Source organism: Hipposideros armiger, unplaced genomic scaffold, assembly GCF_001890085.2.
Source record: "Hipposideros armiger isolate ML-2016 unplaced genomic scaffold, ASM189008v1 scaffold_172, whole genome shotgun sequence".
In the NCBI taxonomy this organism is placed as follows: domain Eukaryota; kingdom Metazoa; phylum Chordata; class Mammalia; order Chiroptera; family Hipposideridae; genus Hipposideros; species Hipposideros armiger.
The window spans coordinates 2250586-2264563 of record NW_017731522.1 but is presented as its reverse complement, the minus strand read 5'-3'; the positions used below and the strand labels follow the sequence as shown (position 1 = coordinate 2264563).

The following is a 13978-nucleotide window of genomic DNA, read 5'->3' as shown; positions in this document are numbered from 1 at the left end:
CACACACCTAGGTTCAATGGTATTATCTTGTTGCTCCTTGGCCACAAGCCTATACGGCATGTTACTGTACAAAACAACATGAAATTAAGTCAAGCAAAAAATTATGTAATCAAGAGACATGGGAAACATGAAATGAATGAGGCTGTTGTGTGTTGGCACACTGTTTTACAGCAAACTTTTTTTAAGTAGAAAGAATACACTCAAATAGTAACAAATAGTATAGCAAATACATAAACCAGTAACATAATCATTTATCATTACCAAGTATTATGTACTGTACATAATTGTATGTGCTATACTTTTATATGACTGGCACAACAGGTTTGTTTACACCATCATCACAATCATGTGAGTCATGTGTTATGCTATGACATTATGATGGCTATGATGTCACTGGGCGATAGGGATTTTTTAGCTCCATTATAATCTTATAGGACCACCACTGTACATGCAATCCATTGTTCACCAAAACATCATTATATGGTGCATGACTATAGTCTAAATCAGTATTTCTCAAGCCTGTTCCTTTTCTTTTTCTTATGTGAGGAACAGAACTCAGAACAGTGGTACATTAACACAATGATGGTGCAGTGCAAGTGGGTTGACAAAGTATTTTCCTACCTCATCTACTCCCTCTTTGAGAATCAATCACAGTTACAAACTACAGTAGGTATTTTAAATAATAGTGTTGGGGAAAAGGTGGAACTCAGATAGGCAACCACTAAACACAAGATAGTGTCTACCTTTTCTATCAGTTTTGTTTGGAACTCATGTAGCATGTAGGAGCTAGGTTGAGGTAAAAGTGAAACTCTTGGTTCTAATTCTAGGTGAGCCCCTCATTAGTTAAACCTTCGGCAATTCACTTGGTCTTTGTGTTTCCTGATAAAATAGAGGTGATAGTACCGATCCTATCACTTCTCAGGGTGCTTTAAGACTTAATTTATTGAATGCTTAGTATGTCCTAGGCACTGATCTGAGGTGAATAATGAATAAAACAAATTGTTAGCCTTCATGAAGGTTACATCTCAATGAAGGAAGGTATATGAAAAATAAAGCAAAAAACAAACAAACATGGGTATGGGTGGGGGTTGAGTTGGAAGGAAGATGTTCTATTTTACATAAGGTGGTCAGGGAAGGTTTCTCTGGGTTTTTAATAGAGACTTGAATAAAGTGAGCTGTCAGGGCTTCCTTGGCTAAAGACTCAGCAAAGGCCAAGGCCCTGATGTTGGAGAGGCCTGGTGTGTTTCAGAAACAGCAGGTGGCTGGGACAGTGAACTGGGGGAATGGCAGAGGTCCAGAGGTGGGGCTGGGGGGGCAGATCACGTAAGAAAGGACTTTGGCTCTCCTATAAAGGCAAATCAGAAGCCATTGAAGGGTTTGAGCAGAAGGGACATAATCTGACTCGTTTTAACAGGATCACTCTGGCTCCTGTGTGAATAGGATAGGTGATAAAAAGGAGAGCAGGCAATGCACTCAGGCAGACAAGGTAGGCTCGTTTAGACTGGGGTGATAGCGGTTCAAGTGGTAACTGGTCAGAGACTGCGTATATTTTGAAGAGGCAATAGGGTTTTCTGATGGATAAAATATGAAATGTGAGAGAGAGGAGTGGAATAGTAAGAGTTTAGGCCAGGATAAACGGAACAAAGAAGTTACGATAAAAGTGAGCTTGCTTTAGAATTTAAAGAACTTTATATAAGGTGATATTAACTAGTTCATTTTGTATCAGAGCCAAATATTTGACATATTAAAATCTCGTTCCCTTCCACCATGACATAAGGTATTTCAGAATTTTCACCAAATATTAATTCCACAAAAGTCACTACTCAGAGGTCAGTTTACAACAATGGAATTTTCAATCAGAAAATGTTTTATTACAAGAAACAATGCCATCAGATAAAAATGCAAAAAAATGTGCAATTATGGCAAATTGTTTAAAAATATCTACACATGTGCCCCCAAAGGACTACAGTACGTACTACATACCTGAGCACTGAACATTGAATGACATTTTAAACTGCTTCACATTGGGAATCTGAGTCTGTGCAGATTGCATCTACTTTTTCTCATGCACCAGTGAGATCAGCTTGATGCTTAAGCATCAAATTTGTAGGATAACAGAAAATAAAGATGGAAAATAAAGAATACAATTCAAACTTTCCTATAATATAGTTACACCAAGTCCAGTTTTCAACATGTAAAAAATATATAGGAAAGTGCTACATACATTCTTCAAATGCAATAAAAAAGTTAAAGTGGAACGGGCATATTTTAGACCTTTATTTTAATTCTGTGGTACCCATTGTGCCTTTCACTTATATTTTCTCAACATATTATGCAAATATACCTTAAATATCTAAACATAAACCCACACATATACTAATCTTAATTTTCTAGGACTTCTTCTGAAATCATTTTAAAAGTGGCAAAATATCCCAGTTATATAATTTAAACAAATAGTTCTTCATACAAAATTCAATATATATTCTACTCCCATAGAAAATTCTAAACCTTGGCTTTGACACACTATACTTAAATCACACCCTCAATATAAATTGTTATAGCAAAAGGATCAATTGTTGTGCAGATCAACAGAATAAATCTACTGTAGAATTAACCACAGTATGTTGTACTCCTATATATCATACGGCACAGGTAAACTACTAACTAAATGTTCTATGTCATGTTTTCAAGTAACACACTTTTTTCCTAAATAAATACAGAAGATTGTCAAAAAGCGGCAGGGAATCTTAGTCAACAAAGCTTTCAAAAATAAATTACATGAATATCTCTTGCAAACATTAGTTATTTTTGTTTTTCCCTCCCCTCTACAATGCAACACTGTAAAAAACACACAGAAATAGCCCCCAAACAGCATGAAGGTGAAGAAAAGAGAAGATAAAGAAAAACTGGTTATTAGTTGCACAAAGTTTATAGAGAGATTATAGACACACTCTCAAGGTCAAAAAGAAATAAACACATATCTAGCTTCCCAAAACTAGATTTTAAAGCATTAATTCTATAAATTCTGTCTACTTTGAATTCTTCTTCAGAAAATATTCCCTACTTGTAGAGGTCTAAGACAAGCAGTTTGGAAAGTTTCTGAAAAATGAGGTATGTGATGCAAACAGGCAATGTTTTAAATTTGTTTCACAGTATCACATTACAATTTGTACAAGAATTTCTAATACAAACCATGCCAGTTTGTTTAAGAAAATCAAAATATTCCAGCTGAGAACAGACTCTGGGCTACACTTCAATCCTTTATTAATTATTCTAGGTATGGTAAAAAATAAGTTACCAAATATCTACCTTAGGTATTATAAAAGAGTTGGTTTGTTCTTTATGTGAATATTCTTAACTGATTGTTAGAAATTCATCAGTTAAATCCGAAATATGATGCAGTACCTATAATGCTATGGTTCTATTCACTTTTTTCTTTCTCAGTCACCTTCAGCTAAAACAAGATTTTCAATGTAAAATTATTCATCACTGTTAAGTGCAAAAATGAAAAAAAAATGAGGTTTTAATTGTCATATGTAACTTAAAAGCCATTAAATTCAAACAGGGGTTTTATGTTTCTGAAAAACAGAATCTTAAAAGGAGGGTGTAAAACTTCACATTATGCTCTGCGCAGAAGAAAAATAAGTTACCTTTCATTGTACCGATAAAGACTTGATAGGTAGAGGATGAAAAAGGAGATCAGGCAACAAAATGGCCCATGTTAGTGCAAACTGTGTATCATGTTCTCACTATTCTAAGACTGACTCCAGTTAGACCAATAACTGGCCATATCATATCTTGAAATCACAAGAGTTCAACAGGTAATGTACTATGGCCACAAAACCAATATACCAATTTCAAAAGTAAGCATAGGCTCAGACAATTTAAATCTATCTAGATGTACACATGAATTAATGTATACTAGCACCAGCCACCTGTGAATTTGAGCCCTTTTCGGGATTTTTATAAATGAGCCAGTGTTAGCATTTGAAAAACTTAACAGAAAACTGCTACTTTACAACTTTAGCTCAATTTAAAGTTACATGGGAAATACAAAATAATCAGACTTTAAGTTCTTTCTGAGATGATTTGTTTTTCCTTCAATCTACTCTATTAACACATTTAATCTCAGTACACTTAAAAACAGTACATAAATATACATATATATATTAAGAATGAGGATCTAAATTAGTGCTTCTCTGTGTTTGAGAGGTCACAGCTAAAGTCCTAGTGATATTGCCTCAGATTTTTACCCGTATTTAAAATAAAAAGTCACATCAAACTACTTTGGATGTCTCTAACCAATAATACCCTAACTGCTCTTAGAAGACTGCATAGTTATTGATTCATCTGGTATCTCAGCGACTATTTATCACAAAATTTTAGAATGAAAATGATTGCTTTTATACCAGAAAACAATGCTGATAATTGCACTTTGTTACCTTTTGCTTACTGAAATGTAAATATCACAAATATGAAAAGAAATCCCTCCCTACACTGTAATCTTTCAGAGCACCCTCAAGCTTTCTTTAATACTGATAGTACTTCTTGTATCATTGAAAGAATAAGTTTCCTCGAGCATGAGATGTCAGTGAGCTCACTAAGACCTGCCACTCATTAAAGTACTTTCTGAAGACACTGAGGATAGAGTTTAGCAACAGCACATTCAAAATGCCGGCCGAGGTCCCAGAGCCGATCTGGGGTCTCATACACTTTCATCCACTGGTCAGCGATGTCATCATATTGGTAAAGGGAATTTTTTCTGCTGGTTCTAAAGACATGTTCTTCAACAGTCACTTGAGTAGCTCGAACAAATAAATGGAGTTTATTCTGGAAAAGTACCAGTTTAAGGTATGGATTTATGGACTCATCACATGGAAAGTCCTTCTTACGAGTCCATTTATTTAGCTCAATATCATAGGCTTCTACAGTAAACATACGTTGATGATTTCCACAGGTTCCAGCTATGTAGTAGATAGAGTCTTTGTATACAGCTGCTAAGCCCTGGATTCTAGGCACAGTCATGGGGGTTAAAAAACCCCAGTAGTCTTTTTGAGGCTCATAGAAGAGGAAAAATTCTCCTAAAAAAAAAAAAGAAAAAGAAAAAAAGTGAGTATGTACATTTATATGTCTTTTTTATTGTATGCTGAAGACTAAAGAATATAATTTTCCAAATATTTCACTTTCTAAAATCTTTTATAATCTCCAGAGATACATTAACTAAAAATAGCTTAAAAGTTCATTATTCCATGGCACAACATAACACATAACATTACAGTCAAGCAGACTGGGGGTGTACATGCTGGGGAAGGGTTAGGAGGAGCTACTTTGGCTTAATGGCAGAATAACAGTTAAAAGCTTGGTTCCATTTATCCTATCCAATAGTGTATTTCAGAAAATTTATTTTAAGCCAGTTCTAAAAAAGTATTATGACTAATGGTTAGCCAATGAGATCAAAATACCTATATAACTTCATCAGGAATAAGCCACTATACGTTTATGTGGTACTTATTTAATTAGAAGATACTGTTTCCTCGAAAACAAGACCTAACCAGAAAATAAGCCCTCGCATGATTTTAGGTGCCATATATGGCACCTTGGCATACTGAATATTTTAAGCTGAAGGAGTTTGTGGAAAAGGCACCCTTCTCCCTGAAATAGGTCATAAAATCCTCAAGTGAGGGGTGCGCACCCTCAATATCCTGGAGGAATCATGCGACAGCTTATTCTCTGGCTAGATCTTATTTTCAGGGAAACATGGTAGTACATGGAATTGTTCAGATTTATGTATATTGACCACTTATGTGTTTACTTTAGTGTTGTCATAAGGTGAAAACAAATATTCAAGAGGCGAAAACATCGCTTTAATAAGATAGAAACACACATGGTTTACAGAGTTGACTGAGTGAGTTTCAATTCTATTTTGACAATAAAAGGGTGTGCTGAGTCAGACTGCCAAAATAAAAATATATGAAAGAATTAAATTAGTGAAGATTTACAAGAGTTTGACTAATTAGAACATTTGTATAATATCCTTGATATAAAAATCTGAACCCTTTATGAAAACATTAAGTGATATTCCAATAGCCACAGAGAGTACAACATAAGCTTCTGACTATTCATGTTAAGTTTATATATATAAAGAGACTTTGTTTAGGTTAGAAATACCTACTTCTAAATTGAGCTTCTCCTTGAAAACGTTTTGGACTATGTCTACTCTTATCTACACATTTAACTGCCTACTTACGAGTGACGCTGCAATGTCAGTTTTTCTTAAAAGAGCTTCTTGAACTCCCAGCTTTTGCTTGCACATCACCTGCCCTTAAATGATTAACTTGGAACAGGATTCTTAGTAAAGAAGACAGGAATTAAAACTTTCTAATGTGTACTACCTCTCTACAAATTTCTTATAGAAAGGAAAGATGACATGTTAAAAAAAAGTTGATTTTTAAAATCTAAAATCCTCTTTAATAAATTAAAAGCAATGGTGGGCAATTAAGAAAGTCCTCAGAGCACCCTTCCACCACGTGAGGACACAGTGAGAAGGCTAGGAACCAGGAAGAGGGGCCCTCTGCCAACCATGCTGGCATCTCGATCTTTCCAGCCTCCAGAACTGTGAGAAATAAATTTCAGTTGTTTATAAGCCAAAAAAAGAAAAAAAGGAAACCCTCAGAGACTCAGGTTCCTCTTATATAAAATACAACCTTGGATTAAACAATGTTCATTCGAGCCCTGAAATTCTATTAATTCAATGCTATTTTGCTTTAGTATTATATTAATACACCAGTTTTACCTTCCAAATGGGAGTCTTATAATTAATTCTATGTCTATCAACTAACTGATTAGCCAATAAGACCAAAACATATGTAAGAGGGCTTTCTTATACTGGATGATACAACCTATCCAACCATACTCAATAGATCATACATCCATTTTTACATTCCATTTTTCAAGACCAAAACAAACTTAAATCATGCCCATGCTTCTGTTCAACTAAAATAAGGCACTAGAGAGTGCTATTTCTGGATAAATAATTTTATACCGAACTTTAAACATATGGGTTCAGGCTTTTCTAGGAAATTTTAAGTGAAAAAAAGGACTAGAGCAAAGAACATAAAGAAAACAAGGCATAAGAGTTAAAAACTCATGTTTATCTATCTACACAAAAGTTGCCCCTTTCTTGTTGTCTTATTAAAATAGGTGAAGAAAACATTTCTATATAAGCAATTAAGAAACGTAAAAGAGGAATAAGGATGTTGACTTATCAACACGGCATTCAACATTCAAACAACTAAAATGTGTAAGAAGTCAAAAAAAGGTTCTCACAACAGAACCTTGGAACAAATGTCTTATTCTCACCCACACACTTTTCCTATTTCTATTGTATCATCTTTGCCAGAGTACTAGTCTTCAATAAGTTTTCAAAAATCTTTTAAAAAGCTAAGTATATTAGATAGTCCCTCTTATACTGGTAAAAGTAAGAAAAAGGTGACATCTCAAAGCTTTTCAGTGAAAAAAATTGAAAACAACATATTATGGAAGGCAACAAACAGCAGTGAAATTAAAATCTGAAGACTGTAATTTCAAACTCTTTTAATTAAGTTTTATAACCTTTACAATCATAAGGCTTATACAAAACTCTTTGGTAACTGATGAGTATAAGTTTAGTTAATGCTTTGTTCTTTTTTCTCTTTTAAACTAATCTTTAAATTCCATAAAAAAAAAGTTGTTACATCTCTTGATTATATATTACTGAAGAGCAAAAAAAGTCATGTGTCAACCTTGCTTTCTTGTTTAAAGCCTTAAAACCAGTTCTGAAATAGTTCTCCAAAAATGTCAAACAATTACTTATTAAAGAATGCTTTCAAAAATACTTATTCCACATGATGTCAAAACACAGTAAGAACATACACTTACACAATTGGCTTATTAACTTAAAAATACCTGGCTTTTTTTATTCAAAAGTGTATTTTCTTTATAGGCCCTTTAAAGAACAGGCTGTTCCAACAAAGTTTACGGTAAAAGAGCCAGAGGTTTGCCTCAATTTACAGGTACAGACCTATTTCAGTATAAGTAGACCACAATTGGACCTGCTACCCTCTCCTGAAGAACCTGGCACCTACCCTGTAAAACATAGATCTTCTCTTTGTACTCCACAGCATTATGGAACTCCATTGCAACAGGCATTGCGCAAACAGTCGTCCAACAGTTTTCTCTGCTGTCATAGCACTCCACAGATTTTAGGGAGTTTCTCCCATCACCCTCATAAACACGACCTCCAATTGCATACATCTTTCCACAACAGTACACTAATTTGCAGCCTATTCTGGCTCGAAGCAAGGATGGTTTGGATAACCACCTATTGGTGGAATGATCATACATCCAGAAGTCATTTTCTGCCTTATGGTCAATGGACACCTCACTGCTGCTGGGCCTGTATCCTCCTGCAATGTAAATGTCATTATCTGGTGATATAAGAATCCCAACTTCTCTTAGGTCATTTGGTGGTTTGCATAACTTAAACACTCTTCCTGTGACTATATCTAGACAAGGCACTGTTTGCTTCTTTCCTGAGTGTTTGTGGGCAGCATCAAAGCATATGATCATTTCAGATGCAGTCATTCCAAGTCTCTGTGTACAGCCATTAGTACTGGATGGTCCCTTCTCTACATAGCTTTTGGCTATAGCCTGTGCAAACAGAGGTGGAATTTTCTCTATAAAGCTATCTTCCATCAGAGGAAAACGTATACACTTGGCAAAAATTTCTGGAAGGTACACTTCTCTTTCATTCTGTTCATGTTCAAACCATCTTACGATGCTTTCATAAACATGCTCTTCTCGGTCTACGTTTAAATCATCACTGTCTAGTATACTTATCAGTTGGTCCTTTGTCAACTGGAGAAACTCTTGTTCTTTGGTGACACACAGAAACTTTTTACGAATGTATTCTTTCGATCGATCTCCGAGTTCCTGATGACCATAATGATCAGCAAAGATGAAGACCCCAATAGAATTCTGTGGGTCCAAGTGACTAATCATGTACTTAGCGCATTGGTCTTGGATGGAAGGAATCTGGAAGATGCTAGCGGCTGTGAACAAGGCTTGCACATTGGCCTCTGTCAGAACAACTCTGGAGGTGTAAGCGTAGTTCAACACTAAATCCATCGATTCAGCCTCAACACCGACTATTCGAACTTCTTTTTGAGTACTTTCTGTAAGGCCACTAGTGAACATGGATCTAGGAAGAAAAGAGTGGTTAATATAACATGTGCACTACAAATAAAAACTACGGTAGCAAGTTTTTAAAAGTATAAATTTACCATAATGTTTTGAAACTATAAAGTGTTAATGTAATACATTAGCATACAGAGACTGTCTAATAAAATTTTCATGTCCCAGTGGAAATTTACAAGGCAACTTGTGCCCAAAATACATCTTGGAAATTTTCTTCTTAGAAAAACAAAACGTTCTTCAAAAGTTCTTATTCTCTACCTACTCCTTTTTAAAACTATCTCTTGAATGCTTTCTTAATGATTATAAAGAATATAAGGAACATCATTTCACTTATCCTTGGACATTTTGAAAACCTTTGCTTAAACAAATATACTTAATTTTCTCAAAGTTACCATGTTTTACCTATTTATATCTGTGTATGAATAAAGATTATGGTAGGCTGAATATAATGCCTACTTCTAAAGAGAGTTTAGGAACTAAACGGATTCTTTGGAGATAATGGTTTTTAAATCTCAAACTTTTGCCTTTGGGACCAAGCTCTTTTTTTTTTTTTTTTTAATTAAAATACCTGTGTATTTATGGGCCTTTCTTAGCCAAAACATTAAGTAGCCAAAAACATGGCTCTTTATTTAAGTATTAGTCATTTACAAACATTATTTGCCTTTCTTTTCCCTCCTTTAAGGTTTCTTTCAAGGCTGCTCTTAAAATGAAAATATCAAAATCAAATCAAAAGATCTTTTAAAAGTCTTTTGAGAAAGCAGCTTTGTGTGCTAGGATGCTTACTAGATGTCTGTTGAAGAAATTGTTCTAACATTGGTGATAAAGTTGATTATACAGATCCAGACCCCTCCTGTTTTATTTTTAAGTGTTATGTTATGAAAAATATCTTTATATGGGAAGATTTCCAGTCACTTTTGAAGTCTCCATGACATACATGAATTTAAAAATGCAATCTGAAAAATACTGGCAGTATACAAGGTATCACAAGGGTCCAGCTTGCTAGCTACCTGGGTTAACCATCTTTGGGTTCTATTTTTACTGCTATAATGTAAATTTTAAGTTTAATATCACACAGGCTGTTTCTGATGACTGAAAACTACATGTTCCAATGTGTGAGCTGGTTTTTAATTCATGTACTGAAAACCTCAGCTATACAGTTACCAACTACACAGAAAAATAAAGCCCTTCATTAGGCAAAGATTAACTCCCAAAGGAGAATATTACCACATATCCGTTTATCATGGGAACTACTACTGACTTGAATAGATTGGTCTCACATACAGCAGTGTGACGCTTGGTGAGTTCTCCTCTGTTCTAGTAGGTTCTTTATGTAAACTCTGTCTAAAGGGGGAGCACTTCCTCACACAAAAACCTGAGCAAAAAAAAGTTTGTAATCACACAAATTTTAATCTGATAAGTCACTGGGATCATGAAGCAGCCATGCCAGATTCCAAGTTATTCTAATTCTTCCACCATCTAAGTGACGCAAAACTTAGAAACTATTAAGTTATGCCTTTCTAGATCTCACATAAGGAGCAGCACTGTGCCAAGAAACTTCTGTACAAAAACCTCTAGCAAGAGATAAAAACCTAATCCTTAAGTTTCTAGCCAAATACCCTCACTTGAATTCACATATCTTAAGAAAGTTTTCTAAGCATTTCCTTAACTTCTTGGAAATTAAAATCTATTATAGCATTCTTCTCTTTTAAAGTGATTTGTCTAGGCCTTCAAAACTAATTTTAATTAAGTATGACACTTAAATGATATAAGCGTATAATATCTCAGTAAGATACAGACATTTTCACTTTGACGTTTAAATGTTTTGTTGTTGTTTTTAACCATTTAAACCTAATGTAATGAAAACTTCTGAAAGGCAACTTTAAAGAAGACCCACTCTTGTTTCTTAAAAGTCATACAGTGACAAGCAGCCTGGCACAGGAATCAAATCCAGCCTCTGCCACTTAGATGGATGACTTACTTAGACAGGCCACTTAACCTCCCTGAGTCTCAGGTTTTACTTCATATGAAAAATGGCAATAACTGTGCAGAGACAGAATTGTAAAGTTTATATAAAGCAATATACGTAAAGTAAGCTTAGCCAAGAGCTTGATAAGTAGTTAACTGTGACATATATTTAAATGCATAAATGACCTAACCATATCTAATGGATAGTCTGGATAAGAGAATCTCACCAGCAGTTTCCATTACCGGGCCAAACTTCATGCCTTCTGTGTACTATATGAGTTTCTTCTTTTTCTTTCCAGCTCACTGTCTTGTGATGGTTAATACTTAATAGTCTAATGACCTCCCTAGGCAAGTCTAAACGGTTAAATCACAAGTATCAGACTGAAGTGACTATATTTAACCCAGTATTCTGAGAAAGAGGAACCAGAAACTACTGTCTGGAATACTACACTGCTATATGCCCTATAAAGGTAAGCACCTTCAAAAGGAAAAAGCACACTTAGAGTGGGTTGAGAAAATTATTTCTTGTCATTCGTGCACCAATATTGAATATTGAAAGGCTTTACAAAACGAGCACTTGAAACAAAAGAACTTAAACTCAAGCAGGAAATTGCCTTTATCACTAATCTTTTCTTAGAATATGAAATTATTTTTTAGCCTCAAGTTTTAAAATTTCACTTTTCAAAGTTTTATGATATACAAAGATATATATAAATGAAAATGAAAGCTTAGCTTAAAAATACTTCTGGAAATCTTGGGAAAAATCACGAGTCTGGGGCATAAGATACATAGAAACTATATTTAATTTATTTTTATTTCACTGCTTTTACCTCCCCCCTTCCACCCCCTGACTCATGGTGTTAAAACAACCTATTAATGGTGATTTGTTTTCAAAAGAACAGGCTATCATGTTTTAAGCTCTACAGGAGTTACAAGCACTACAGAAATATGCACCATGGATAAAATTTTGGAACAAATTCTAGACCAGCGCTGTCCAATAAAACTTTCAGTGACAGAAATGCTCTATATCTGGGCTGTATATATGGCTACTGAGCACTTTAAATGTGGTTAGTGTGCCTGAGGAACTGAATTTTTAATTTTGTTTAATTTTAAATAAAGTTTAAATGGCGGCTATATTGGGCAATGCAATTCTAGATTTTTCTGGTCATTTACTTGAAACCAAGCAAAACAATATTCACTAACTTAAAAAACAACCACCTGAAAAAAGAATCCGACAAGTCAAGAGTTTAAAAAATAGGGCCTGTGACCTATTTTAGGAAACAAACGCATTGGTTTCATTTCATTGTAGCATCTCAGTGTAGTAATGAAATGGCCAGTGCCGAGGTTGAAAAAGAACTCAATGTGGTTATCAACAGAAGTTTCTACCATCATCATACCTGAAGTAAGGGCTGATTGCAGCAAGAACGTTTCTATGACAGGAAAATGTTTTCCCGTGATCCACTTCCACTACAATGTCTGTCAACTGTCCTTCGTCGTACATTGTTTTGAGTTGCTTAAGAATACTGCAAGCATGAAAGGGGTCCATGGCATCGCTGGCTGTATCTGAAGATGGAATCCCATCCGGTGTTGGGGAAGACTTATTTAAATCTAGGAGAAAAATCATACAACCACAATAAATTCGGAGCCAGTTACGGCGTCGCGGGCTTTTTCTTTTTCCTTCTTTCTTTCTTTCTTTCTTCCTTTTTCTTTTTCTTTTTTTTTCTTTGTTTTGTTTTTGTTTGCTTGGCTTGTTCCCCCCTTCCCCCCGCCCCATGCAAAAATACGTGTATGTGTATATACACCACCAAATGGGACCGTGAGGTAGGATCTGGGAGAAAGCGAGCTGCGTTTAGTTCAAACGCCAGCCTGCTGCTCCGGGAGCTAGGCGAGCCCGATGCCCCGTGCTCGCGGAGGGACCGTGCGGACAGAAAAGGCGAGGTGTCTGTGGCGACTATGCCGAGAGCTGGAATATCCCAGCCGAGCTGAGGGCAGGAGCTTCGCGAGGGACGCTCAATGGATGGTGGCCGCCAGTACCCATTCAACCGCCTCCCGAAAGGGTCGGAACAGCGGCGGGTACCCGGCCTCCCCATCCCTGTCCGGCCGGACCGCCCACCGCCCTCCACGCCATCCATCCTCCCTCCCCTTATCCCTCTTCACCGCTCCATCCTTTCTTCCGGCTCCGCATCTCCACCTTCACAGCTCGCAGCCTGAGCCTGGCCTCGGCCCACCTCCCCCGCAACACACCTTCCTAGCCACGAGACGACCCACCTGCCGACGCGGCCATTTCTCCACGGGGCCCCGGCTCCAGCTATTTAAAGAGGAAATGTCATTTCGCTTCTCTCTCTCCCGGGTTCCGGCTCTTCTAAGCTTCCCCTAGCCAATGGGATGGCCTAGGCATTCGGCTCCGCCCCCAACCGCCGTATTCCTGGCGCTGATTGGTCACAATGTGTGCAAGGCACCTCGGGAAATGTGGTTTTCTTGCCCTCTCTCCCGCGTGGTCCGGATCTAGGGGAGGCCCATGCCGGGTATTCCTATTGGCTGGTTCTGCCGGAGGTGGAGAGTGGGGAGCGGGCCAGCCTGTGTCCGTGGAGCGCGCAGTGCCTGTCGGGAGAGGTAGTCTTCTGGCGGAGGAGAGCTGTCATTCTGAGGGGCTAGGTTAGGGAAAGCTCTTGAAGTGCAAATTTCCCCATTTTAGGCCTCCCTCGGGCCCCCGGCTTATTTTGTTTTAATTTTTTTTTTAAATCTTGCTCTTCATTCCTTAAACCTCCTGCCAATGACT

General features: G+C 36.7%; 1 protein-coding gene across 2 annotated transcripts; it reads right to left on the bottom strand.

Annotated features, from left to right (window-relative positions):
* Window positions 1–1757: 1757 nt before the first annotated feature.
* On the bottom strand, window positions 1758–13550 carry KBTBD8 (kelch repeat and BTB domain containing 8). Of its 2 annotated transcripts, none has more exons than XM_019652033.1 (4): window positions 13468–13550; window positions 12597–12807; window positions 8124–9238; window positions 1758–5081 (listed from the first exon to the last, which is right to left on the bottom strand). In XM_019652033.1, exons 1-4 carry the CDS (start codon window positions 13481–13483, stop codon window positions 4618–4620), a joined length of 1806 nt encoding a protein of 601 aa, XP_019507578.1. In that variant the 5' UTR covers window positions 13484–13550; the 3' UTR covers window positions 1758–4617. The 2 variants fall into 2 exon arrangements, with proteins under 2 accessions (XP_019507578.1, XP_019507577.1); XM_019652032.1 differs by lacking the exon at window positions 13468–13550 and adding an exon at window positions 13357–13441.
* Between the last annotated feature and the right edge of the window lie 428 nt (window positions 13551–13978).